The sequence below is a fragment of the Scatophagus argus genome, chromosome 6 (assembly GCF_020382885.2).
Source record: "Scatophagus argus isolate fScaArg1 chromosome 6, fScaArg1.pri, whole genome shotgun sequence".
NCBI lineage: Eukaryota > Metazoa > Chordata > Actinopteri > Scatophagidae > Scatophagus > Scatophagus argus.
In genome coordinates, this window is record NC_058498.1 from 24,031,269 (window position 1) to 24,057,716 (window position 26,448).

Here is a 26,448-nt window from a genome sequence, read left to right on the forward strand (position 1 = left end):
GACTGCAATTAACATAATATGATGGCATTATTTTGAAAGTTTTACTTTTCCAAACTTGCTTCTAAACTTTATATTTTTTTAAATATATATTTCCACCTTTTTTTTAAGATGAGAAAATGTTCCTTATTGTTCTTACAGATTGCTCAATTAAATGAATTTGATTACCATTCATTTAAATTAATCTGATACCAAAATCACAAACCTTGATTAAAAAGCATGTTTAGTGTGAATATACAGAGTAAATATACTGAGAGCAACAAAGAGAAAGAAAGAAATACATCCATTAATGCCAAAGCTGGTCCATTGCAGAGCACCTTTGGAGTGAATTTGACTGTGGGGCTTTAAGTGATTTATGTAGTGGTGCAACAGCAAATTACATCTCATTACTTCTCATTGTGGCAATAAGCTGTTCTGTCATTCTTCTGTATTTGTTAGTGCAGCACATAAATATTACAGATGAGACTCTAGGTGGCAATTTGGGATGGAGTTAATGACTTTTCATCTGCTCATGTGTGAGCAGACAACAAACAGAGAGTGCAGGAGGGAGACTGAAGGTGGACATGAACACATTCATGATTCGAAAATAAAACATTCTTGTATGTATCACACAACTTCAAATGAAAAATGAAGAGACGGTGTGATGTGTCAAGTGTTACGCCGAGCTTAATGTTTTCAAAAGGGCTCCTTCGTATGGCACTTGATGAAAGACATTTTGTTACAGCTCATTCATGTCTGCTCTGACTGAACGTTTATCCTAAATGAGACAGTTTTAGTGTATGTACATGAACATGAGTGCATAATATGTAATAAATAAATAAATGGTATTATACTTGAACCCTTTTGATTAAAGGCAAAGCCTGCTCTCTTATGAATTTACTTACAATTAAATGATACTGAACTATTATTATTATTATTAGGTTTGTTGTGTGAGATCTGAGGACTTTGTTTTTCATTCATGTCTCTATTAAATGAAAATGTTTATGTTTTTTGACATGTTTATTTGCTAAATAGATGGAATGTACAAATTTTGTGGAGAAGTAGAAAGTATATATGTGTGTGTGTGGAAAATGGATGCATGGATGGAAATCACAGACTTAAAAGAATGTTATTTATATCTAGATTTTTACTTCCCACAGACATTTAAAAAATCCTGATTGACAATCAAGTAATTGGCATACTCATCATGGATTTAAATAAAAAAGACACAAAAGATCATCTTCAGTATCAGTATCATTGCGCTAAACAAAAATAAGTCAGTGAGAATCCTTTTTTTGTTTTCAGTTGTCACAAGGTTTTTTCTATAAATTTCAGTATCATACTCATTAGCATGATATTAAAAAAAACCAGGCAATATCTTGGAGAGCAGAAAGAAAGATGACATAAAAGCCACAGTAGCGTGTTAACTTGACACTAATGTAAACCAAAGAAAGTGCATTTGCAACTCATTAGGTCTTTTACATTTCTATAACCACCCCACTGCTGCTGCCACACCACTCCCTGTCTCATTTCCGAGCCAAGGTGACACCTTGGCTTCTGTGTTAAGCTTCCAACGTACACACCATCTGGCCCAGCATCAGCTTGTCCATTTACCTTTCCATACACACACACACTCTGCAATGTGAATGTGCATGTTAAAAAAAAAAAAAAAACTGACTAAAAAAAATGACATATGACTTCTACATATGTATGAACACACACACATACAGATGTGTCAGTCCAGAGGCTGTCTAAACACTGGACAAACAGGAATACGGTGTAGTCAGAAATATACACACACTGCTATGAATTTATTTTTTTCTAACTTGTCTTAATTTGAAACATAGCCTTTTTTTGCATTCTACATTGTGCATTTTTCATTTTGCTGTCATCACACAGTAAAATACCAAGTTCTGATGACTTATGTATGCCAACAAGCTCTGAAATTGGTAGCAGTGGTAGTCTGTATGTATCTATGAGTAAATTGGACCTGGGCATGGGGCCAGCGTTACAGCGTGTAGCCTGCTCCATTCCTCCATACCCAATTTAACATCACAGCATAATTAAAGGAACTTGGCAGCCCCCTAACAGCAGATTTCATAGTCCCCTGCACTAGACTGGAGCTTGTTGAAGCTGCAGGATCCCATGCAGCACAGTGCAACATCACACCAGCATGGGAGGATGGTTTTTTTCATATATATATACATAAATGAACAAAATGACTACTGTGTGAAGAACACAGTCAGGTGTCTTTAACTAACTCCTATTCTAATGCAAACACACCAGTCACATGTCCTGAACAAAAACACAGGTTCATGTTTGTCGCAGCATGCTCAGAGACTTCTTGGAGTTGATCTTGAGGAACTTTTCAGACTGTCTAACCAATTAGCTCTTTAGTCTAGTTACCACGTCGTGATGAGAACATCGGTCGCCGTTTCAGCGCTGTAAGTGCACTTCAGTGCTCCTGAGATGATGCAAAATTTGCTTCCGCATAAACTCAACAAACCCCGGATGCTAAACCATTATCAAGTACAGTAACCTTCAAAGTAATTAACAGCTATAGAGGAAAATGGTCAACAAAATATCCTCCCAAAAATCGCTTGAATCAAAAGAGAGAACGCGTTTATGGCGTTTGTGGAAGTCACAATTCAGCTTTTGTGTGGCGTTATTGCCACTGGAGATAGATTCCTTTTTGTTCATTCATTTTGGTGGTGGTCACTCCTGTTAAAACTAACATATGCTTCCAACACTGTTACCTTTTTTCTGTTGTTGCAGAATCTCTTGGTGCTTGGTTTCTGCTCATTCATCTTGATATTCCTAATGTACGTTGGAGGAGTAAGTAATGACAATGTATTATTATACATGACAATGTATTCTCTATATTTCTGTATAGTTATTTTGTCTATTAACAATATTTGTAATACTTCATAAATGTTAGCACATTATTAGTAGTGATGATATTATTGTTGTGATAAAATACAACCCCTATTCCAAAAATGCGACAACATGTGACAACTTGATATGTCTTTTGACATAAATTTGATAGAAAACAGAATAGATTTAATGTTTTACCCCATTAACTTTGTTGATTTTTCAAAGAAGCACCTCTCTGGTGGGCTTCCACAGGTGAACAGGTTCATTGGTAACAGGTGTCAGGATTGTGATTGGCTATGAAAGGGAATATCCTCGAAAGGATCATTGTTGTCTCACATTAACTTGAAAAGCAAGGACGGAGTGAGGTTCACTGCTGTGAAAAACTCTGTGGGCAAACGGTCCAGTAGTTTAATAACATTTCTCAATGCACATGCACAGAATTTAGAAATGTCACAATCTACAATATCCTGAAGAGACTCAGGGAATCTGGAGAAATCCGCATGTAAAAAGCAAGGCCAGAAACCAACAATAAGGATGTTTTCTCATGTAGTCCTTTACAAACGAACCAAACTCAGTCCCCTTAAATGGACCAACAAGTGAACCAACAGGAAAGGGACTCAGTTCTTTTTGCTTTCACACTGTGAGTTCATTTGATAAAGGGCCCAGTTCTCTTTCTGGTCCTCTTCAGCTCTTTCTGTTCAGAGTTAGAAGAAGAAGACGGCAAAGTAAACCTGTGGTGCTTAAAGTTCACAAGACACAGGTTAAGTGAACCACTCTGCAGACTTAAACCAAACTGAGACCACCTCCTAATTGTCACAGGGGTCGTTTGCTGTGTTCACATGTGCACAAAAAAATGCTGACTAATTGCTCTGAGTTGGTCAGGATGGCTGAAAGGGACCAAGTGTCTGTGACCTTTGATACCTAAAACAGCAATGCATTAAATGTTTCAATAACTTCCTAATTACTGCTTATTGACAGTAAGTAAACAAGATGTTGTACATTAATTACGCTCTGCTCTTATAAGATGGTTGTACCATAAGAAAGGTCACTCTACCTTTACAGCACTTAGTAAATATGCTCTACTCTTATGTAATAAAACTACAAGTGTTAAAAGAGTCCAGATAACTCTAACTAAAGCCTTTTTAACGTAGAATGAAGCGAATAAAGTCTTTTTCATCACTAATTCACCAATAGTTTGACACTTGTTAACCCACAACGGTTCCATATTCTTAAGCTGCCTCCTCTTCACACTCAGGAAATCCATTATAACACACCACTGCTGCAACTGACAAATCCTGTTCTTGAATGATGGATAACACTAAATAAATGAAGGCCTATTAGGATGCACAGGTTGTTTTCCCATTTTGTAGTTAAAATGCCCCTATATATATATATACAGTATATATACATATTAGCAGACCAAGCTTTTTGATGTGTAAAGGATCACAAAGGTTTCCTGTTTCTCAGAGATAGGTTCCATTTAGCACCCTTAATCCTACATATTAAAAACTACACAGGTCAATATGAACTTAATCTTTTGTAGCTAATCTAGAATTTTAATATTCCACATCTCTGGTACATCATAATTTGCCAAATTTTAATTTCACTAGAATTTTTGTACTTCATCAACCAGGGAAGGAGTTGGTCCTCTATAACAGTCTTTCTCTCAGGAACAGCAGGATCTCAGCTGAAGGATGAAATGCTGTGGCTCTTAAGCTTTCAAGGTCTACACTGTTTAATAAATTTAACCAAATATAGATAAATTCTTCACAGGTACACTACCAGTCCAAGCTGAACTATTGTCCATTCAATATAAAATTGGTCATCAGTTTAGCCAGTTATGCACTTCGACGAGGCCACATGACATTTAAACACCCAAAGTTTTACTCTTTCCCACACTGTCAGTGACCTTGAGTCACAAAGATTTCTTCCAATTTTCCATACATCTGCACATTTGTTTTAAAATACACATTCAAGTTACCACTCTTTCATGCATTTCCAGGTGAAACAGACAGTAAAAGTAGATGAAGAAATATAATCTGACCTTTCCAGCTCTTTATTTATGTTTCTATTTCAGATGGAGTGGAATTAGAGGCAAGTTCAGCAGTGAAAATGGCAGTCAACCCCTACATGTGTTTGAAAAAAGGAATGGTGATATTTTTCCAGTGAACAAAATTGAATCTATTTAAGAAAGTTGCACTTATAATTTTAATACACGGTTTCAGTTGCTACCATATGGCAACATACCTCAAAGTACCTCCCCAAAAGATAGCGGTGCAGCTTTTTATTGCTAAGAGTGCATTGCTGACGGGACCGAACAGATACCATTCACATTATGGTTGTAATAGTCAAAACAAGAAAGCAATGCCAGAGAAACAATGTTATAAATCATTCACCAACTGTCATCCCCTCTCTCCTGATGTTTGTGTGCAGAGGCTAACATTACTGCGTACAGTTGGTTTACAGCTGCCTCTCCATCATCATTGAAGCAAATAGCTTCATGCATTACATGGTTGTACAGCCGTTTTGGCAAGCCTCACAATAAATAATGACTAGGGGTGAAATGGAAACTATGGGAAAAGCTGTTACTTTTCACCACACCGTGTCCGTCTGCGTTGTTCACAATGTGTTGCGTCTGAAATATGCATGAGGCAAAACGTGTCCCCGCTACGGCGGCAGCGACGGAGCGCTAAAGAAAAGACGGAGCGGAGAATAAAAGATTGATATTTTTTTTTTTTTGTGAGATGAATCTTAGAAATGGGGCAACGTTATGACATTTGTATCCCTGCCTCTTTGTGCAGTTGCTGTTGCTGTAATTTGTGGAACGACAATGGCTGGTGTTGGCGGCGAGCCGAAAGTTCAAATGTCCTTCATTTAATATTCGGGAAAGAGAAAAATAAGCCGCTTATTTATTTATTGTAATGCAAGGGTAATGAATATGTATGAGCGGCTATCAATGCTGTCACCTTGAGCAAAGCTGCACACATGTATGTGTTTGTGCGTGCAGGTTTGAGCTCAGGATGATGATGTGCATGTAACTATTTGGAAAAACAAAAGACTGGAAAACTGTTTATATGACCTGTTAAGGTCATAGTGTCTGACATCTCCCTGACAAGACAAGGCACAGGCTAGTCAAAAAGGACAGAATGCTTTTAACCACAGTGACTTGTACAGTTCAGACTACATTCACATAACTTTCAGGGAACATGTACATGATGGGTATTCATAATTCATACTGGACAAGCTGTCATTTACTGCTGGGAGCTTTTGTTTCTACATACATGTAAGTGACTTTAGATTTAGGCACTCAATTATATGATTTAATGATCAGATTTTATATATATATATATATATATATATATATATATATATATATATATATATATATCCAGCACGTTGTAAAATCCTCAAGTTTTGCAATATCTAAGCATGGTAGCTATATTATGGCCAAGTAGGCTGTAGTTATGGCAGGTAAAATTTAGTTATAAAGTGGTTTAAGATAAAAATCTATATCCCTATCTTGAGTTCTTTTGGGGTCCTGGATGTCCTGTGCCCTCAAAAAATACATCAGCTTGATATTTTATTAGCTTTTTCACTAACAACACTAACAACATCTTTCAGAAAACTGCTACAGAAACTGACAAATGACTTGAGACTCCAACTATAAAACATTTAAATACAATTGTTTATCAGCTGTTACTACTATGAAACACAGCACTACCCCTCCCATACCCTAATCTGTTTGGATTTCTGTTTACTGTCCTGTTTCCGGTGCTCTAACAGGGAGTTACAAGGAGGTACACTCTAATTCACTCCAAACATGAGTTACATCACAGGATAACATTCTAAAATGAATTTTTGCTTATGTTTAATTCGTAGACAGCACAAAACGTGCCATGTTTCTTTATTTAGTGCAAACACGGTGCAAACGGTGGTTTTTTTTTTTAGTCACCATCATTAAATGTGGTATCCCTGTTTTCAGCAAATGTAGGGATTAAGACTACCATACTTTACACTGCATGTGGAGTTTTAATAAGGTCAGATGAAGAAGAAAAAAAATGAGTAAGTCAAAGTCAATAAAACACATGACCGCAGCAAAAAGGTAAGCGTTAATTTCAGGTCTATCATGGGAGGGAACTCGGGTCTCCTGCATCAAAGTCTGACTCACTATACCCTCATTCAACACACTGACCTTCACACTCTCAATCTACCATGCTAAAACAAGGCCAGACTGCTTCCTGTAATGGAACTCAATGTTGGAAATTGACATAAACGTGTTAAATCCACCAATGTGGCCATCGTTTCTATGTAGGACATAAGTCAGAGAACCCAGATGCTTAAAGACAATAGCTATGGAAGATTCTTAGGACTTTTTTTTTTTTTGGAAGGATGCATGGATACATATGCTGTGCTAACACACTCAAAACCCATCTAATGTCAAAGTTTTTCATTTGAAGTGGGAACTGGTGATTATGGACTTGATGAATATCATGCAAATTAACGGTGACTCAACTCTGAATGTGAAGCACACAGTACAATGTTGCCTGATTCTGGATTCTGTTGTACATTATGTTTCTCCAGCTACCACCCATCAGGAAATGTCTCAGTTATCTTTGTAAAGTTATAACTGTGGGTCACAGATGACAACATAATTAACGCATATATTTGTCCTCATCCACTGTGACAGCTAGACTACATATCACTTGTCACAGTACAGCAGGCTGTAGAGCCAATTAATGAGTCTGTAACAGGAACAATGACTGACGCTGGGGCCGGAGATGCGTTTACGGCGTCTCTTGTCACAGGGTCACGTAACCATGCAGAGCGTGATATCTCAACAACCACTGGACAGACCACCATAAAATTTAGTATGCATACTCATGATCTCAGACACTGTTCACGATCTCTCACATTCTCCGAGACAGAGTGCCATGAAATTTACAGAGCACGTTCATGCTCCTAAGAGGATGAAAACATTTGTTTTTTAATGATGCTTTGACCTTTTGTCTAACCCTGCTTTCAGTTTATATTTTTAGCAGTGCTGCTTTTGCAATGGCGGAATTGTCAGTATGTTGTTTTGTTTTTTATATATATATAATTTATTTAGCTCCGTCTAGTGAGATAAACATTATGGCCTGTAGCAGAGCTATTTTTTTTATTGCAATATTGACTCCATATATCTAACTCTAATCCTAGCTGACTCTTGGGAATGTTGTCTCATATTAAGTGCTGGTATAGACATGAAGAGGGCTTGACACTGACATACATTTTGTTAGATTTTCTACTGTACCATTCTGTTTAATCAGTCCTCATTTCCATTTCCTCTCCATTAGTGTCCTTGTCTGTCAGTCTCACGTGTTATAATTACCATCACATAGATTGTCCCAAGTGAATTCTGGCCAAAACCACCGGTCTAAAATCTCTGATTCTGTAGCAAGCGACAATCTCAGGTGTGCGTCATCACTACCCACTAATTATCGCTGTTTTCCAGAGAGGGTATAAATAGTAAGGTATGCAACACAAGCAGACTATTTAAATTAACATCATTTCCATGCCGTGGCCTTCTAAAACCGATTATAAATGCACATTATCACTTTTAGAACAAGGAAACTGTCACTGGCTGACTCAGTTTCAACTGGCTTAGGGAGGGAAGAGGTGTCAGCACCTCCTTCATTCGAACTGTTGAATACTGCAGACAGGAAATGGAAGTTCCTATTGGGTTAAGTGAGGTGTTAAGAACTGCAGAGTGCCCCCGCTATTTTGATACCAAGATGTCACTGCTATTCACATGCAAACTCACTTTGAGGATATACAATACAAAATAGTATTGTAAGACAGGACAGGCCAAGACTGGTTAGCATAATAACTGCAGTAGATATCTCACAACACAATATGTTGACTTCTTGGACATAACATCAACACTTTTTTAAAGTTTAATTTAAATAAATTCTATTATTATTCATTATTTTAATCAAACTTAAAGAAATACACTATAAATATCATATCTCTGTCAATATCTTTGACAGAATATGTTTCTCCAATTGGGTTTGCCACAGTATAGGACAGATATATCATTGTCACTTCTACAAAAAGAGGGTTAAATGGAGGATTTTAGTCCAGATTAGATGCATTTTATTTCTCTCTCTATGTCTGTTTGTGTTTGAGCACGTGTGTTTCTAAGTTTGGCTCAGATTTGACACAACATCCAATGGTCCTGGGTTGAAAATGACAAGTCTTCCACCTGCCCAGCAGTGAGCACAGATTGTCACCAAACCCTGTCAGACAGGACACAACTTTAGACTGTCCTGACACGTACACATACACCCAAATCCATGGATGCACATAAACACACACACGTGCACATACAAACAAAACACACCAAAATAAGAAGAAACACCAATGCAGAGAAGCTAAGCTGTGAGTGGAGGTGACAGAGCCCCTCAGGGGAGACCCAAATACAAGATGGGCCATGCCCATTCCTGCCTTCTATTTCCTCCACTCTGTTTGCGCGTCTGTGTGTGTATGCGTGTGCGCCACCTCCCACAGGATATCCTCCTTCAACGACTACAAAACTGGGACAAAGCCCAAGGAATAAGGGAGACAAGAGAAATGGGCAGAGGGAAAGTGAGATGTGGGAGGGTGAACAGGTCAGGACGGATACGAAGATGGAGACAGACGTGAGGGAAAAGGCCAACCTGTGCAGAGGAATGTCACAATGGATGGGAAGAAAGAGACGGAGGGAGAAGAAAGAGATCAGGAAGAGGGGGAGTTGTGAAAGAAAACGAGTGAAAAATTTGCTGTCTCTGAAGTTCCCTGCATCTTGACGAAATTCACACCTACAATAGAGCTTCTCTTCTAAACCCCTCCGGAGTGCAGACAGCGCACAGAAATTTTAGAATAATGCAACACGTTGAAATATTTCCGGAACTATTTGAGATATTAAACAGCTTGTACATGCGCTGGGGAATGGCCTAGTTTGCAGTTAAATGCCCTAGTTTGGGGTTATGAAAGCCAAATCCTTAATTCAACATAAAGAAATCATAAAGGAAGTGCCAAAGCACCACACAGACGCCTCACAGAGAGCTGAAGTGTGAGTAGTTGACTCCATAAAGCCACACATGCAGTTTGACGCCCCACACGTAGCTAGCACAAAGGCAGCACGAGCAAATACTGCACAGCAAGAGCGAGAAATCCAAGAACAGATCCAAACGCGTTTGGTTTCAGCTCTGGTCCGTGATACATCATTATCAATGTGTTTAAATGCTGATTAGTAATGGACCTCAGTTCTAAGACTCAAATGTTGGCTTCATAATCTTTTTATTTTTTGTTGCATAAGGTGAAAACAGGACTTTCAGTATGTCGTTCACCTGAAATATGAGCTGATGCTGAGTGCATGGAAGCACTGAATCTAAACAAACAAACAAGCAAACAAAAAAACAAAGCTGCTTGAGCAAAGAACACAAACTGACTGTAAACCCATTAAAGGAAAAGAAAACAACCATGATATTATGGAACTGATTAGTTCCGATATTTTGTTTGTGATACTTATTCATATTCATGTTATAATTTGTATTAAATGAACTTTACTTCACCCTCTCGCATGTATTTCTGCATCAGCTTGTGTTTTCTGTTACCCATAATTCATCTTGACAACCCGCAGAGTCGAGGCATGAACACGCCTGAAGTCAGCTGTGGGTTGAGGTGGAGACAGCAATAGTAAAGCACAGAACAAGCAAGGATGAAAAAAAAAAAAGGTCCAAAAATGCACCATAGAATACCTTTCTGAGATTGTGACAAGGTATTGTACAACCCTGTTTCTGTGAAATGATATTTATAGACACAATTTGTGCTCCGATTATGTGTCTGTGGGAAATGTAATTAGTTGTGTTGTTATGTCTTGTTTTTTTTTTTTTTTGTTTGTTTTTTTTTACTCCAAAACCTGAAAAAATTCAGTGTGCCACTACAAAAAACAGAAAACTGAAGAAGTTTTGGCATTTTCTTGCTTGAATAATGTAATAAAAGATTAATTTATTATAAAAATAGCTGGTGATTCATTTTCTTCCCATTGAACAATCAAGTAATTCAAGAAAAGAATATTTGATTCTGCACATTATATTGTGACAAGAAGGAAGAGTTTATAATGATCCTTATTAAACAGTGTGAAAAAATGTTGTACAATGCATAATGGTTGTCAAAGGTTCCCCAAGGGGTCCGAGGGTGTCTCAGGGGGTCCCCACCAAAAAGCTGAATTTCCACTTTAACACAATGACAGGATGCATTTTGGTCATGGGTTTCATGGGTGGTCTAATTTCAGTTTCAGTTTCAGTGTCCTTGACTTGAGAAACTTTAGAACAGGGTCTTTGGTCTTTGGTTCATCGCTTTTATCCAGAAGATCTATAGACAGTCATATGCAAAAGCATTTCTAAACCCACGTGTTTTTTGCATCTCTAGCAGCCAGCTAGAAAATATCACTGTTAATTTGACAGTCTTTCAGGTTCGAATCCCGGACTGGGCCCTTCTGCGTGGGTTTTCTCCGGGTGCTCCGGCTTCCTCCCACAATCCCAAAAACATGGTTAATTGTCTACTCTACATTGCCCCTAGTGTGAGTGTGTGTCAGTGTCTGTGATTCAGCTCTGCAACTGACTGGCGACCAGTCCAGGGTGTACCTCGCCTCTCGCTTGTAGTCAGCTGGAATAGGCTCCAGTCCCCCCCGCAACCCTGACATATAAGTGGTATAGAAAATGGATGGATGGAAGTGCAAATTACAATATTGTCCTTACATAAACATCAAGATCCACATAAGCCATGATAGATTTGCAGGAATAATTTTCACACGTATGCTTGTGAATGTGATCTCACCTGAAATAACTGTTTTCTTTTCTTCTACTTTCAGTTACGTTTCTTTGCCACTCGTCATTTTTGACATTTTTGTTCAGTTAGCTGTCATCTGAGAGACATGAGGCTCTGTTGCATTTACTTCAATATTAAAAATGAATTCTGAATCCATTCTGCTGGGAGAGAAGACCAACCGCAGTGCTGCTACCTCTGATCTCATTACAGAGACCGCTATCCCAGCATGTGATAACTTAATGACCGTACTCCATCCCAGACACATCAAAAACACTACTTTTAACCTCAGAAGACTTCTTTGAACCACCATGGCACAGGCTGGTACAATAGTCCTTATGAGAACAAAGAGATGAGTTCCAAAGCTATTACACTCTGCCTCACTCACTTTCACTGTGGCCCTATTGTTTGGCTTTGTGTCCTGGTCTCACTTTGCTTTTGTCCTTCTTACGCTCATATTACTCCATGTCTGCCTCTTCATCACGTCCCACATCTGGTTCACTTCCTGTTGGCCCAGTTAACCACTCACTTCATGAGAACCACCCTGCCAACAAAACAAAAGCTCTTCAGAAATGTATGTTGATGTGCACTATATGGACACAAGTATTGGGACACATCTTTATTATTGAATTCAGATGTGGTATGGGGCTGATTTTCAGGAGTTAGGTTAGGCCCCTTACTTCCAGTGAAAGGAAATCTTAATGCTTCAGCATACCAAGACATTCTGGACAATGCTATGCTTCCAACAGGCAACAGGTTGGGGAAGACCCTTCTCTATTCATTCAACATGAGATTGTGAGCCAGGCTTTTTGGTCCAACATCAGTGTCTGACCTCACAAATGCTGTCCTGCATGAATGAGGAAAAATTCCCACAGAAACATTCCAAAACCTTGTGTAAAGCCTTCCCAGCTGTGGAAGCTGTTATAGCTGTAAGAGGGAACCAACTCTACTCTCAACTCAGTCTCAATACTTTTGTCTAGTGTAGTTGGTATAAGTCAGCCCTCATCAGAAAAAACAATCATTTAGGTCATCTGTGCAAATAGTTTAGTACAGCCCATATTCACACTTAATCGTTAGGTGGTGACCTCTAGTGGTCATAGCAATTAGGACATGAAGTCAAAAGTTCACAGAACTGGACAAGTGGATGGGTGGGCCAGGTAAACACAGCACATTCACTCGCGCTGCTTGTGTCTGGTCTGAAACTAAAAATCAAATCAGGAGAGTATTATTTTAACTTGGTTAAGATTACATCATGTACATAACATAAGCGTTAAGTAACTTATGTATTATGTATGTATTTTACCTGTGATACCCCCTAAACCTAACCAAGTAGTTTTGGTGCCTAACCCTAACCAAACTGTGATTCTTGTACAACGACAAGCATACCAGACCGAAATCTAAAGTTCCATGAACTCACTCATCGATGATTTTGCAGCTGTAGCTCAATGACGTTGCTCCCCCTTTGAACAGCCGCTTTTCTGCTGATGTATCACATTAGCTCTAAACAGTTCTCTTCATCACAAAACAGTGTGCTACTTTTAAAGAATATAATTGATTTGATTGATCTTGACTGATTTGAATTGTAGTCAAACTTACTGATCATTTATTTCTCCCAATCCGTCCCTGTTACCAAACAGGTCGCTGTTGTTGCATTCATCTAGCCATGAAAATAACCCAGTCACTCACAATGATCTGTCTACCCACACCATGCACCACTGACTACACTTTGTGCTACTGTGTTGCTGCTATTGTAATAATGACTGGACAGCTGGAAGTATCCAAAGAAATAGGCTCAAGAAAACCTCCAGGATGCTGTATGGTGTTACTACTGTGGTCCACACTGCGTGCTGTATCAACTAAAATCAGTATCCACCTCAATAAAAGCACTTACAAAAAAAACAAAAAAACTATGAACATTTCTTTTTTTTTTTGGAAGCTATCATGTGTGAGGTGTAACATCTTATCATCTTAGGTAATGTCTAGAAGAAAAGTGGCAGCTGGAACCGACATGCCAACCTTTTACTGAAATGGCTACTTCAGATAATGTATTGTTCATAATCACAGAAGTTATATTGTACGTTCATTCCGAAACAGGCCTCACAAGATGTTCGCTCAGTGCTGTCTCTGCAGCCATCTAAGACATCTGACAAGTTACACGTAACTAACCTCTGACACCTTCTATTGTCTGGAAATTTGGATCGTTATTTTTCAGCAAACAGAAGTGAAAGTGATGTGAAAGATATTTTGTCCAAGTCCAATTTCACTTTTAGCAGTTTAAGTAATTTGGGCGCCCGTGACCGCAGCATATCATTAACATAATTTTCATACTCCACACCACTGAGTGCTCTGTAAGCATTTGTGCGCATGGCATTTCTCATACTCAGGTCCTTTAATTTGTCTGTGATAACTGTATTAATCATCTGCAATAAGTGTATTAATCATCCATTAATCATCTTCTGACATTGCAGCAGATGTAAAAGCATGATTTACAGTAAACTTTTGACTCTAAATCCCAAATACAAATGACTACATTGCACCCTTTTTAGGGGTACATACAGAAATATTACTCATATTCACACTAATTATCTATGGACTACTGTATAGAAGTGCAGACCAACTGCATAGAGCTTTACTTAATGAAGTGCGTACAGTCAGAGTAGTGTATATAAAGTTGAGTGGTTCCCTGACATTTCACAAGAGCAAATTAAGTTTTGCTCCATGGACAGCCAGCAGCTAGTAAACCCAAGCTAATGAAACAAACCCAAGCAAAGTAGCTTTTGCTGTAACAAGACCAGAGGTCTGCCATTTTTTTCCTTTTTTTTCTTTTCCTGTATATATATATATATTTTTTTGGATGAGACACTTTGTTTTCTAAACCTAATCCCCCCTTTCCATAAAATGTAAAAAAAAGAAAAGAGATCTGATTGTCTCGTTCTTGGTTTTATAGTGATGCTTCTCCAGGCTGTGTGACTAATACGTAAGCTTCTATAATCTCCCAGCTTAATGCATTTCCCCACTGTGTATGTTTGTGTGCAACGCATTTGAGGAGAGAAGAAATGAGAAGATGTGCAGCGAGGTTAGAGTTTACATGTATCTGTGTGTTCACTAAGTGATAATGCAGGCTGCTGCCAAGACAATGACATTAACACCAAGACCTTATCAAGGACACTGTCAGCATCAGTCTCTCTCTCTGTTTCACTCACACACACACAAACATTTACACCCACACCCAGAGAGGCATAGGCTGAGTGAGAGAGAGGAAGAGAGGAAGAGGAGGAGGGCATTATCTTGATGAAACAGTGCTTGATACAGTAGCCCGAGCCAACCTGAACACAGCCCTGCTTTCTTTTAATGGAGATTACACAGTCAAGGTCCAGCCTGAGCTCATCTTGTTTAACACTGCATACAACTTCATCATTGTGAGTGTGTGTATGTGTGTATGTGTGCCTGATCTAATATGCTGCTATCTTCACACACATCAAACAACATTACCACGAACCTTTTGACCCCTGACATGGCACCCAATCAAATCTCCCTGCTGACCAATGACAGTACATATCAATGAACCAATGAGTTTGGTGCGACACTATCTCAACAGTATCCGGCCATCACAAGGTCTACAAATTACATGGCTAATTCAGGGTTTTACTTGCAAATATGTTATTGCTACTATCTGCAGGATACTGAATGGTCAGTACCAAGTCTTTTCTGCTCACTTATAATTTTGGAAATGCATTAGCTATGTTCAGTCAAGACAAAACAGCGTCCAACAGCTCGCTTTTTTGTTTTTAAAATCAGCCTTTAATTAACTTTGAGGCATTTAAAGAGAAAGACTTGCAGATTCCCTGAGTTGAAACCTAAATAATTCGTAGACCTTGAAGTAGCTGTACCACACAGCTCTTCTTCTTCCTCTTCCTCTTCATATTTTCAGGTTGTTTCTTCTTTCTGTGGCATTGTATAGATTGCGTTCAGTTCATACATACCTCCTTGTCTACATATTTTCTTGCCCGGTTTCCTGGCACATTCCTTGGATATTCTTTTGACTGTAAAATGAATAAAAGACTAAAGAATAACATGGAGCCCCTGGACGCCAATGCACACAGGAGCTGGCATGCGCGCACACACACACACACACACGTACATACACACACACACACACACACACACACACACACACAACGCTGATTGATTGTAAAAGAAAAAAGGGAAGAGGAGGGAAAGAGCAATGCAGAGACAGAGGGAAAGAATGAATCACACCAGCTCAATCAGCGCAGTATTACCAGTCGGTCAGCCAGTCATTCAGCTGGTCAGCCAAATCAGTCAGTGACGATCTTGACAACGACCATCTTGTTTAATGAACTGTAGCCATTGTAGCAGAGCACAATAGGCTATGATGAGCTAAAGGCATGAGGGAGGGTAGGGAGTCTGCAGAGGAGGGCAAATTAGGTAATGAGGAAGTGGAAGAGTTGGGGGATAAGAGGAGAAGGAAGAAGAGGATCAACAAGAAGACAGAGGAGGAGGGAAGGACATAAAATAGAAGGAAGAAGATTGAGGCAGCTATGGAATTAAATAAAAGAGGATCTGTTGGCCTCAACAGATGACATACACACAGACTTTAGCATGCATGCTTTTGTCTATTTCACAAAACCATTCTCACACACTCATGTACTATAGGCAGTGTCATGCACGTTAAACATGCACAAGGTCATGCTTTCCCTCTACTGACAGACAAACAGGGACAGTGACAAAAATGCACTCTGACATTGATAAAACACACCCCGACTCTTCTCTCTACCAGAAAGTTGTAGGTTTAGTACCCACCCCAAACCCCGCTGTCCCCACACTCATCCTGCCCTGAGCCCACAGGCTAACTCACCATCCTCAGTGGGGACATAGATGTTAAGATAGAGACAGTCCTCGCTCTGGTCCTGGACATATGTGGACACCACGTCCATGCTGTTGGTGAACCACACTGGCAGCATCACATCTGGCAGACGACCCTCCACGATGCTCTGAGGGCAAACCGGGGCAAAGTGTGTGGCGTTGCGGATCTCCGGCCATGAAGCCGGTGGCTCAGGTGGCTGGAAACGACGCTCACCAGTGGGAGGAGCGGCATACGGGACACCCAGAAACTGCACAACAGGACCCAGGATCTCGTTGTTGAGCTCCTTCTTAATGCCGCGCAACTTGCCATTGGTGGTGGTAACCACCGGGTCATTCTCGTCGAGTTTTTGAGCTGACACAGATGCCAGTGATGCCTGCAGCAGCAGCAGCCCCATCCATATTAGAGTGGACACCCATCGGCCCATGCCTATGGAACCTTCAAATCCTATGTATCTCATCATCCTGCTCCTGCTCTTGGCAGTCTGAAGTAGCCGGCACCCAGTCCTCAAATTGTGTCTCCAATGGGACATAGCTGCTCTTTCGTGTTTTCAATTTTTTGCGTCCTCTCTTGTCCTTTCGTAATAAAACAATCCTTATTTTCTATCTCTCATCTATGCCACACAGATGCAAACACAACCACACAATCACACTAAAATCACATTCACTCAAGGCATAAACAAGTGGGAAACTCCAGAGCAGACGAGGGTCGTAGTTGCTAATGATCCTTTTGGTCATCCATCCGATGGAAATGTAGCAGCCATCAGTGTCCTCCAGCTTGGTGAAGGGAAATCCAAGAAATATTCCTCACAATATGGAAAATATTCATCAAAAAGGTCCTCTCAACAACCACTGCAATGAAGAGGACAACAGTAAAGAGACCATCCTTAAGCTCCGCTTCTCAGAAGATAGACAAGCCAATCAGCGATGATGGTTTCCATCATTTGAAGGTGAGCAGACTGACATGTACAGCAGCAGAAGCAGCAGAAGCAGTGCAGTGATTGTAATTGTTATACTTGGAGTAGTCTGGACCAGTCCGAAGTCTGTATCCTGCAACACAAAAAAAGGGCAACAATAAGCATCAGAAGAAGAAGGGTAGAGATGTTCTTAATTCATATTCAGTATCAAGATCAGAAGCAGAAATACTTTTTTAATCCCTGGGGGAAATTGAGTATCTAAAAATGTATATGAATAACATGACAATGTCATTTTGTGCTTTTATCACAACACTTTTTTTTTTTTGGTGTGTTATTCTTCATTGTTCACATAAGGCCTGTTTTAACTTACATAATTTCACATATGTAAATAAACTTAGTTCAGTCCAAAGCAACACAACATCTTGTAGGGCACAGGACAGTAGGTAATATTACTTTACAGCTTAACAAACATGGTGTCTATCAGTATGAGAAGTGACAGATGTTTCACGGTTATGGTGGAGTGTGACAGGTTTGTCCTACAGTTTAATTTTATACCCTGCCCTTTAATGTGTTAGTGCCCTCCAGAGCAAGTCAGTGAAGATCATTTTGGGAGTAAGTCATAGACTTGAATGGATAGTGCCAGCAGCAGACTTTCAGTGTGAGGTACAGGCATTCAGAATGAAAGCGGGTATGGTGACATGTTTTTAAATACCAGCACTTAGTTCCAGCTGAAAAAGCAGTGTGCTAGTAATGTAGCGAAGCAAAAAAAAAGTCAACGTGTGGAGGTCAATGTAGTGGATGGGCATATCTGTCAAAATTTCTAATCCAGGAGACTGGAGTTTTTGTCCTGTCACAGACCTGCAATTAATTCCCCAGTAACAACCGTCATATATCGGCATTCATGTCTTCCTGTGGGGTTGTAATACATGATAGTATGAGAATGAAGTATCAGTTAGGGGGAGCCTTTTGACATGTCTCATCATATTCTCATCCCACATCGTAACACACGTACACACCTGTGTACCTGTCTTTTTCAGACCAACGGACGCTATGCTATGTGATAATATAGAACATTTATTAGGTTAGTGAGAACCAAAATGATATTTCTAGTAGAAAATCTTTATACTTGTGTGTGTGTATGTGAGTGTGTGTGCTGTAAAACACGAAGGATGCCAGTATGTGATTTTTTTTTTTTTCCTCCACGCTGCTTAGGAGTCAATGTTCCACCTGGATGAGCTCACCTTCAGATTTCATACGCTGAGGAAATCCTATTTAGCTGCATACAAAAACACACTGACATGACAAGATGTCTAGTTGGCTAACAAAAATACACTTTTCACTCTCTCTCCCTCTCTCTCTCTCTCTCTCTCACACACACACACACCTTTACGAGCTGAGACACCTGAAGGGAGATAGGACGTGATTACCAACACCTACGTGGATACATACATGCACACACACACATACTTTGAGCTAGACACAGCTCACGTCTAGCTGTAGGAGAATCCCAATGGAAAGTGAAAGGAGAGCAAAGACAAAAGAAGATAGAAATCAAACTGCAGATAAGAAGCTCACATTCCTACTTTCTGTGTGTGCCCGAGAGAGCGTTTGATTGTAGATAATTTAATATGGCTCATATGGAAACTGGAGCTAAACAAAAAAAACTGATAAAAACAGGGCAAAGTTAGAACCTGAAACTAAGATATGAGTTTAAGTATCATATGTATGATGTATCATTTAGGCTGCCGAGTTAAATGGTCTGCCTCCAATGAAGTCGCAAGAACTGTTGCTCAAACTCTTGTTCCACATCTTGTTCAGTGGGCTAAGCCAGTAGAACAAAGAGACTAATGACAGAAGAGAGAGGCAGCCGGGAAAGAGAGCAGGCACAGCAAGGATCTTTTTCACTTTTCTGGTGATTGTTACAACAATGGAAAAAGCTGCATTACATCTTGCGGAGAAAATAAAGGCTGATTAATGAACCAACCTGACTTGACATGATGAGCTTCTTCTCCTTATGTTTTCATTTGTGGATCGCCAGCCTAGTTTAAATGGTGCATACACCCACCTACTGTATAGAGTGTGCAGAAGATGCAGTGGCGAGGTTAGTTTCAGTGATATAAATTTGTCACTTTTGATAATTTATTGGTCCAATTTATTGTGCATCCTTTATAAAAACCCATTATTTGACACTTGAGACCAGGGTTCACAGATTACACAGCAAAAGCACTTTGGTTAACGTCAGCGTTTTGTGACATCAATTAAGAGATGAAGCTTGATTCACAGGGTGACCAGATGAGAATGCATGAGATTCAGGACGGGGAAGTTGCAGGCGGACATGGTCATATGGCCACAATGGGCATGGTTTCCAGTATATTGGATTATATTAAAACTTAACATTCTTTCTGCAGACTCTAGTAAGACAGAAATGATCCATGGGTATTTCCGTCGCCTTACCACTCCTCCCTGTGCGTGCTGTAACTGTTTTTTGGTTTTAGGCTAAATGTGCACCTCTGAACAGGCTACATACTTACTTAATACTTAAAATCACTAAAGTCACTGTGCATTCCCTGCTGTAGCCAATGAAGAACCAAAGCAGTGCCAGTTTGTAGGTAACACCAACAGAATGTTCCACACAGATCAACCTATAACATAACCATAACATGTTTTTTATAATAACATTGATACAAGAAGAAGAAGAAGAAGAATCAACTTTATTGGCAGTATATATATTTTTACATACACACACTGAATTCGTCTTCTGCATTTGACCCATCCTTAGTTGAACACACACATGCAACACCCGGCAAATTACATGCAGTGAAACACACACAGGAGCAGTGGGCAGCATCAGGCGCCCGGGGAGCATATTGGGGGGTTAAGTGCCTTGCTCAAGGGCACATCAGCCGGCTAATAGAGGGGGGGAGTATTTTTTCGCATTAATCACTCCACCACACCCAAATTTTTCCTGCCCGTCCAGTGGGGGAATCGAACCGGTGACCCTCCGATCACAAGCCGCTTCTCCAACCTCTAGGCCACGGCTGCCCCCACAATGAACAATGAACTTGTATTATGCTGCATCAATGAATATTTTACCAGAAAACAAATAAAAGATTTTGTTAGGGAGTATTTTCCTGATGTTATCATTTTTGCGACTCACAAAGTCAACGTTTCCTCATTATGTTAATAAGGAAAGGTCAGTAGGTATCATGTCTCTTTCAGAAATAGTCATAACTGTGAGTTGTATACCAACGTAATTACATTTAGACAAACAAAGATATCAATATTGCAGGTTTTAATACATGCAACTGATTCTGAATTGTCTGACGTATATTACATAAGAAAGTTTCATAATATTATAAGCAGCCATTAAAATAATTAGCATAATGGCATGATTCTAGATTTATCTCTGCTAAAGCATTGCCATCTGCTTGGTATTGAATCAAAAATATGTGCTATTGCAGAACCCTAATCAGCATTTGTTTGAGCTTCATTTACAGTGAGAAATATTTCCTTCATTTTCCCTGACAGTCAGAATTGTTGATCGCCGTGCAATTCATGAGCCAGGTAGCCTGTTGTGTTACTATGACAAACGGCGCAAAAGAGCAGTCATCTCACCAATTTTAGCGGTAGCGTAATTGCACATTCCACAGGGTCTTTAATATGATGCATTTTCTTTTCCTAGGTGGGCAAAGCATGAGTAAGGCAGGTAATACTTGGCAATACTAACACATCTGCACCATCAACTGCCCCAGTCAAAAGGGATACCAAACTTCAAAAGAAAACATTAACTGTGAGCTCTTTAACATCTGGACCTTGTAAATTATGTTAATAACATGTCAGAGCATGGCATCACTGTTTGTCCATTACTCTATCACGATCAGTCACAAATGGGCAGGAGGCAATTCGGCAGCAGTTTGGGGTGGGACGCCTGGCAATCAAATTTTGTTTGTCTCTTATTTTTTTTTACACTTTTTTCCTGTGTATTCTCATTACAAGCCTGGGCTGTATTCTTGTTACCCAACATTACTCGAATGATTCCTCCTATTTCTGGCCACGTTTGAATGGTCTATTTGTGTGCCCAAATCTGCCTGCTATATTTGTGAGCTAAGACCTAAATTCACTTGCCGCCGTGATCATGCGTTCTATTTCTGTTTGAAGTCAAGGGAGCGGTGGTTTTAATGAGGAACATGGCTGCACCATCAAGCTGCGCTGTAAAATAGAGTATTTTAGAACCTTCATATCACATAGAATAAGTTGCACTGCACTGGCATGTGGTATAATGTAATAATAACGTACATAATCCTCCTCCAGAGGATGCAATGAAGTGACACGCCTCACTCCTCCTTCAACACCTCCTTATATTAATAAAACTCAATAGTACAATAGTGATCCATTAAGGATGTGGTCAGTGCTGTATCTATTTAGACTAGATTCATCTTTATGTCCTGTTGTCAAAGTCTTCTTTTTTAATCACAAACAAGGTCACAAAATTTAAATTGCTAATGTAGGCCATTTATTCCACTTACTAACACTGCAGCATAGCCTAAAATCAGCACTCCATGTAAATCAGGCTGCATGTGACTGGGTCCAGATCAAACATGTCTGTACCAGTGAGGTCCTGGAAAGCCCTTTTAAGGTGTGAAGTGTAAGTGTGAGACCGCAGAACTGGACAGTTTTTCCATCTGTCTTTATAACTTCATTACACTTTTTTTTCCCCACAACTGCTTGATTGTTTGTTTCTGTGTTCCCACTCATCTGTTTAATAAATCCCAAATCTACTACAGACACACCACACCATTAGAAGTGTGTGACTGTTTAATTGGAGTAGCAGCCACAGCTCTTCCTCCAACACTGTTCTCAAGTAAATAAAAAGAAAGATTCGCCAACGATCAACAGACTTGTCGTCAAAATCAAATCTGCACGCATTTTCCTACCTGCTGTAACAAACACACACACACACACACACACACACACACACACAGAGAGAGAGAGAGAATAACACAACCACTACATGATGCCTAAAGAAAAGAGGAAAACTCACTTAATTTCCTGTGTTATGCCTCCTCTTTTCACACAATTATCTTACTGAAGGCTAGAATACCGCTCTCTTGAGTAAAAAAGAAAAAATCTTTTTTTTATTAAAAAAATATGAAAAAGTGAATATATATTTTCTCTTATGTCATCAATTTTCACAAGTAAAAAAATTTCTTTTATTGAGTATACAATATTCGAGTGTTCTACAATCCATATTCATTGTGTAACATCATGTCAGCTGCCACGTTGATGCCAGAGGATAAACTGCTTTGTCGGCCGCCTTTAAAAGTCAGCAGTTTTGTTATTTGTTCAGGGACAAGAAAAATTGCCTACCAAACCTCTTTTACTTTTAGCAAACTGAAGCATGCTAAACGGTCCCTTTGGATCATGTCCAAAGAAAAGGAAACAAGTGTAATATACCAACATGTTATGCATATGATTCAAACGCAGCAAGCTGTTGGAACTGAAAATGCTTTAGATCACAGCAAGAACTTTTCTCCAAGCTTTATTTAAATGCACTAATACCTTTATGAGAGATAGAAATATGCATAAATGCATGGTTTCACTCTTAATTATTTTCGAAAGAGATCTAAGGTTATGTTATGATAATGATTAGTATTATCTAAATGAAAATCTGATGACAGTTTTGGTGCTTGTTTGTTTATATTGTCTGATGAAACACACCTACATCGTCTTGATGAAGTAAATTAGAATTTTCGATAATTAAACCAATGAGATCTAAATATGTATTTTCCCCCAAAAGTTTATTTTGATTATTTTTTTTATTTAGTCATAATGTTACCGAGAATTACTCTGGAAAAATAAACATAAAAGAGGAATCTAATGCCATTTCTTCCATCATATCACAGAAATAAGCGATGTTGGAGATCTTTTTTTAAAGAAGCTGCTGTCACGAGACATTGATGGTGTGTTTACATATCCATTTGTAATGTCTTGGAAAAGTAAATCTTGATTTAATGTGGCAAGATACCATCTTTTTTCTCTGTTGACAGCAGATCATATCCTCATTTTGGTATTCCACTAAAGATTACTAAATATTACAAATGTATTGTAATATTAAAATATGAATCACTGAGCATTATATGATAGTAGATCCATAGGGAATCATATATCATTTTTATAGTATAATAAAGTTTATGCTCACATCTGTGTGTGCCTACCTGCTCAGACTGTGCACACAGGTCTCACCTGTCAACTGCATGTAGTGACTGCATCTGCAAAAGCAGCCACCCAGAGCACCATATACTGAACCACATGCCATCCACTTCCATTCAGAATAATGGTCAGGGCTCTACAGGCGTCATGGCCACAAGTGACATCAGGATAGCAGCTAAGTGGTGGCGTTAGCAAATGGCATGCATATGAACGTATCAGTCAGCACTGATAAGCAATATTCAGCTAAACTTTATAAGAGTGCTCTATTGATTCAGCATTCTGGTCCATCATGATTACTGGACTTACAAAGGACAGTTTTCAAAAAAAAAAAAAAAAAAAAAAAAAATCTAAATCAGTGCAGCACAATCAGAGGTATTGTCATCTTTAGTCCATGTACTCCTTTTCCTTATCAAACCTGTTGACTACATTGCTCACAAAGGAACACAGGCAATAGAACAGTCAGCCTTTGTCCCCACTAGTTTTTTGATGTTGGTTTGGTGTGTTTGGGGATTTATGCTAGTAACAGCTAAAGCCTTTAGTCTGCAGAAAAAATGGAGGAGGATGAGAGGAGGAGGAGTGGGATTCAGATTTCAAACACAACCAATGGTGGATCAAGTGACTTGAAGAGAGTCAAAAGACTGTGATGTGTACAATAAGTATTGTTTTCCATGAAGGTTTAAGACCTATACCAGACCTGGAAAACTATAAGAAAAAATACAATTCTGACCAAGTGACTCACAATAAAATAATGTTTGCATGTAGAAAAAAAAGTGACCATGAATTATATAAAACTCCATTCCATGTCATAATATGGAAATCTTATACAGTGGCTCATGTTATATATAAAACATGTTATATATCAAAAAACAACAACAACAAAAACCTGAATATGGCACTCAATATGGAAGTTAATGGCTTTCTAAAGTGGCCTACTTTTCAATTTATATCCAGGGATGTGAGTTTGCATCTGCTGATGTTATTTCCTTAGAGGCCTTACGTGATGCAGGTGGCAGTCGAGTGCCAACAACATGGGAGTAGAGGTGAAACATTAAGGGTGCAAACAATTTGAGTTTCCCATCTGCCAACTCAGAAACAAGAGTAGAAATGCCCATTTTTCCCTGTGAAACATCTGTCGAGTCAGACTAAGTAATCCCAGATGTGGTGCCTCTCTCCAGTCAAAAAACTGATGACAATCATCTTCACCATCCCCCAGCAATACTGCCAGACAGAGGCCCACCCCTCCTCCCAACAACCATACTTCTAAACAAATGATCATTTATCGACATAAGCTGATATGCTCACAAACAAATGCAAAACAGGGAGCCAGCAAATGCACACTGTATAATAGGGGGCAGGCAGCAAGAGAGAGGAGCAGTGAGAGTGCTGAAAACTAAGGGGATTTCATTGATTGTTTTGTGGTTTTGTTAATGAGTCCATAAAAGTGGCTGCAAGTGATTTTCAGCAAGGCTGGAGAGAATTAAAAAAAAATGACATGTTGCTCTTTGTCATTGGAGACACATGAATAGCTGAGAGGGACATAAACCAACAGGCCATTTGAAAACACAAAGGAAAACATCTAAAACTCCTTCACAATCTAGACTAGCAGGCAACATCACCACTCATTTTATCTATCACATTCCGGAGCTGATAAACAGGGTTTGATTTTGTCAGACCTTGAAACTACTGCACGATGACCGACCGAGTGGCCTTATGGAGCCACTGTTGCAGTTTATTGATGTGTAAAATGCAACATCTCAGGAGGGCAGGATATGTTGTTGTTTTGCCCATTCTGCCAAACATAAAGGTTCATAATAGCTACGGGCTCTGAATATTCCTATTCACTTCAACTGAAGCCAGTTTGTTTCCTATTGTAATGCAAATAGAAACAGTAATTTGTTAATCCTACACTGTACCATCACCCTTTTCTATGAATTATGGACGTTCAAAAAATTAATTGAAAACAAATGGTGATTACTTCAATATATTCACCTAAAATATAGTTTCATGTATAAAGAGTGTCAAATCTTGATTATAAAACCCATCAATTAAATATAATTTGTTTTTAAAAGAAAATTTCATCACATCATTCTTCTTGGCTGGTTTCGTGATTCTTCTTTACTCACAATGATTGTGTTTTATCACCTGCGCGTACTTTCCTCGATTCACTAACGTTAGTTTTGGCTCGCTAAGAAAAATACAATACAGCCACATGAATGCATTTCATTTCCAGTCCTTTGCTTGTTTTGTCCTATTACTTCACTTTGTGTTATTTTATCCTTTACTGTGTGGCTGCCTCTACAAAGTCAAGACACAAAGAAAAGAAAGGAAGTTTACTGCTCAGTTAAGCAGCACCCACAAATAAGAAGTAGAATTCCTTGGAGTAGACGATTTTGTGCCACACTGGCAAAACTTCATGTTCAGTGTTCAAGTTCATTAGTCTGAACAAGTGAAAATCTTTCAGCCTCCGTCCCCTGACAGCTGTTTCCCATGGCTGGAGAAACATTGGACAAATCAGATTCTTGCAAAGAAGATCAAGAGTGAAGAAGCCTGAGCTTCAAGGACTTGAGCCAGAAAAGTCATGACAGAAAAATGACCAGTCAACTAAAATTGATGTCAGGACACGTTGTTCACCCATCATTAGTGAGAGGAACACAAAACAAACATGACTTCCTTCTTCTGCAAACACAATGTCAAACTGAGTGAGTTCTAAAAATAAAGTGCTCGCAGAACGTTCCCCTTTCTT

General features: G+C 39.2%; 1 protein-coding gene across 1 annotated transcript in view; it reads right to left on the bottom strand.

The window, feature by feature from the left end:
• Window positions 1-26,448, bottom strand: part of nlgn1 (neuroligin 1) — a 292,093-nt gene that overhangs the window by 248,174 nt on the left and 17,471 nt on the right. The window contains exon 2 of the mRNA XM_046391164.1: window positions 16,574-17,628. Coding sequence (XP_046247120.1) covers window positions 16,574-17,111 — 538 coding nt within the window. The 5' untranslated portion in view covers window positions 17,112-17,628. The remainder of the gene's footprint in view (window positions 1-16,573; window positions 17,629-26,448) is intronic.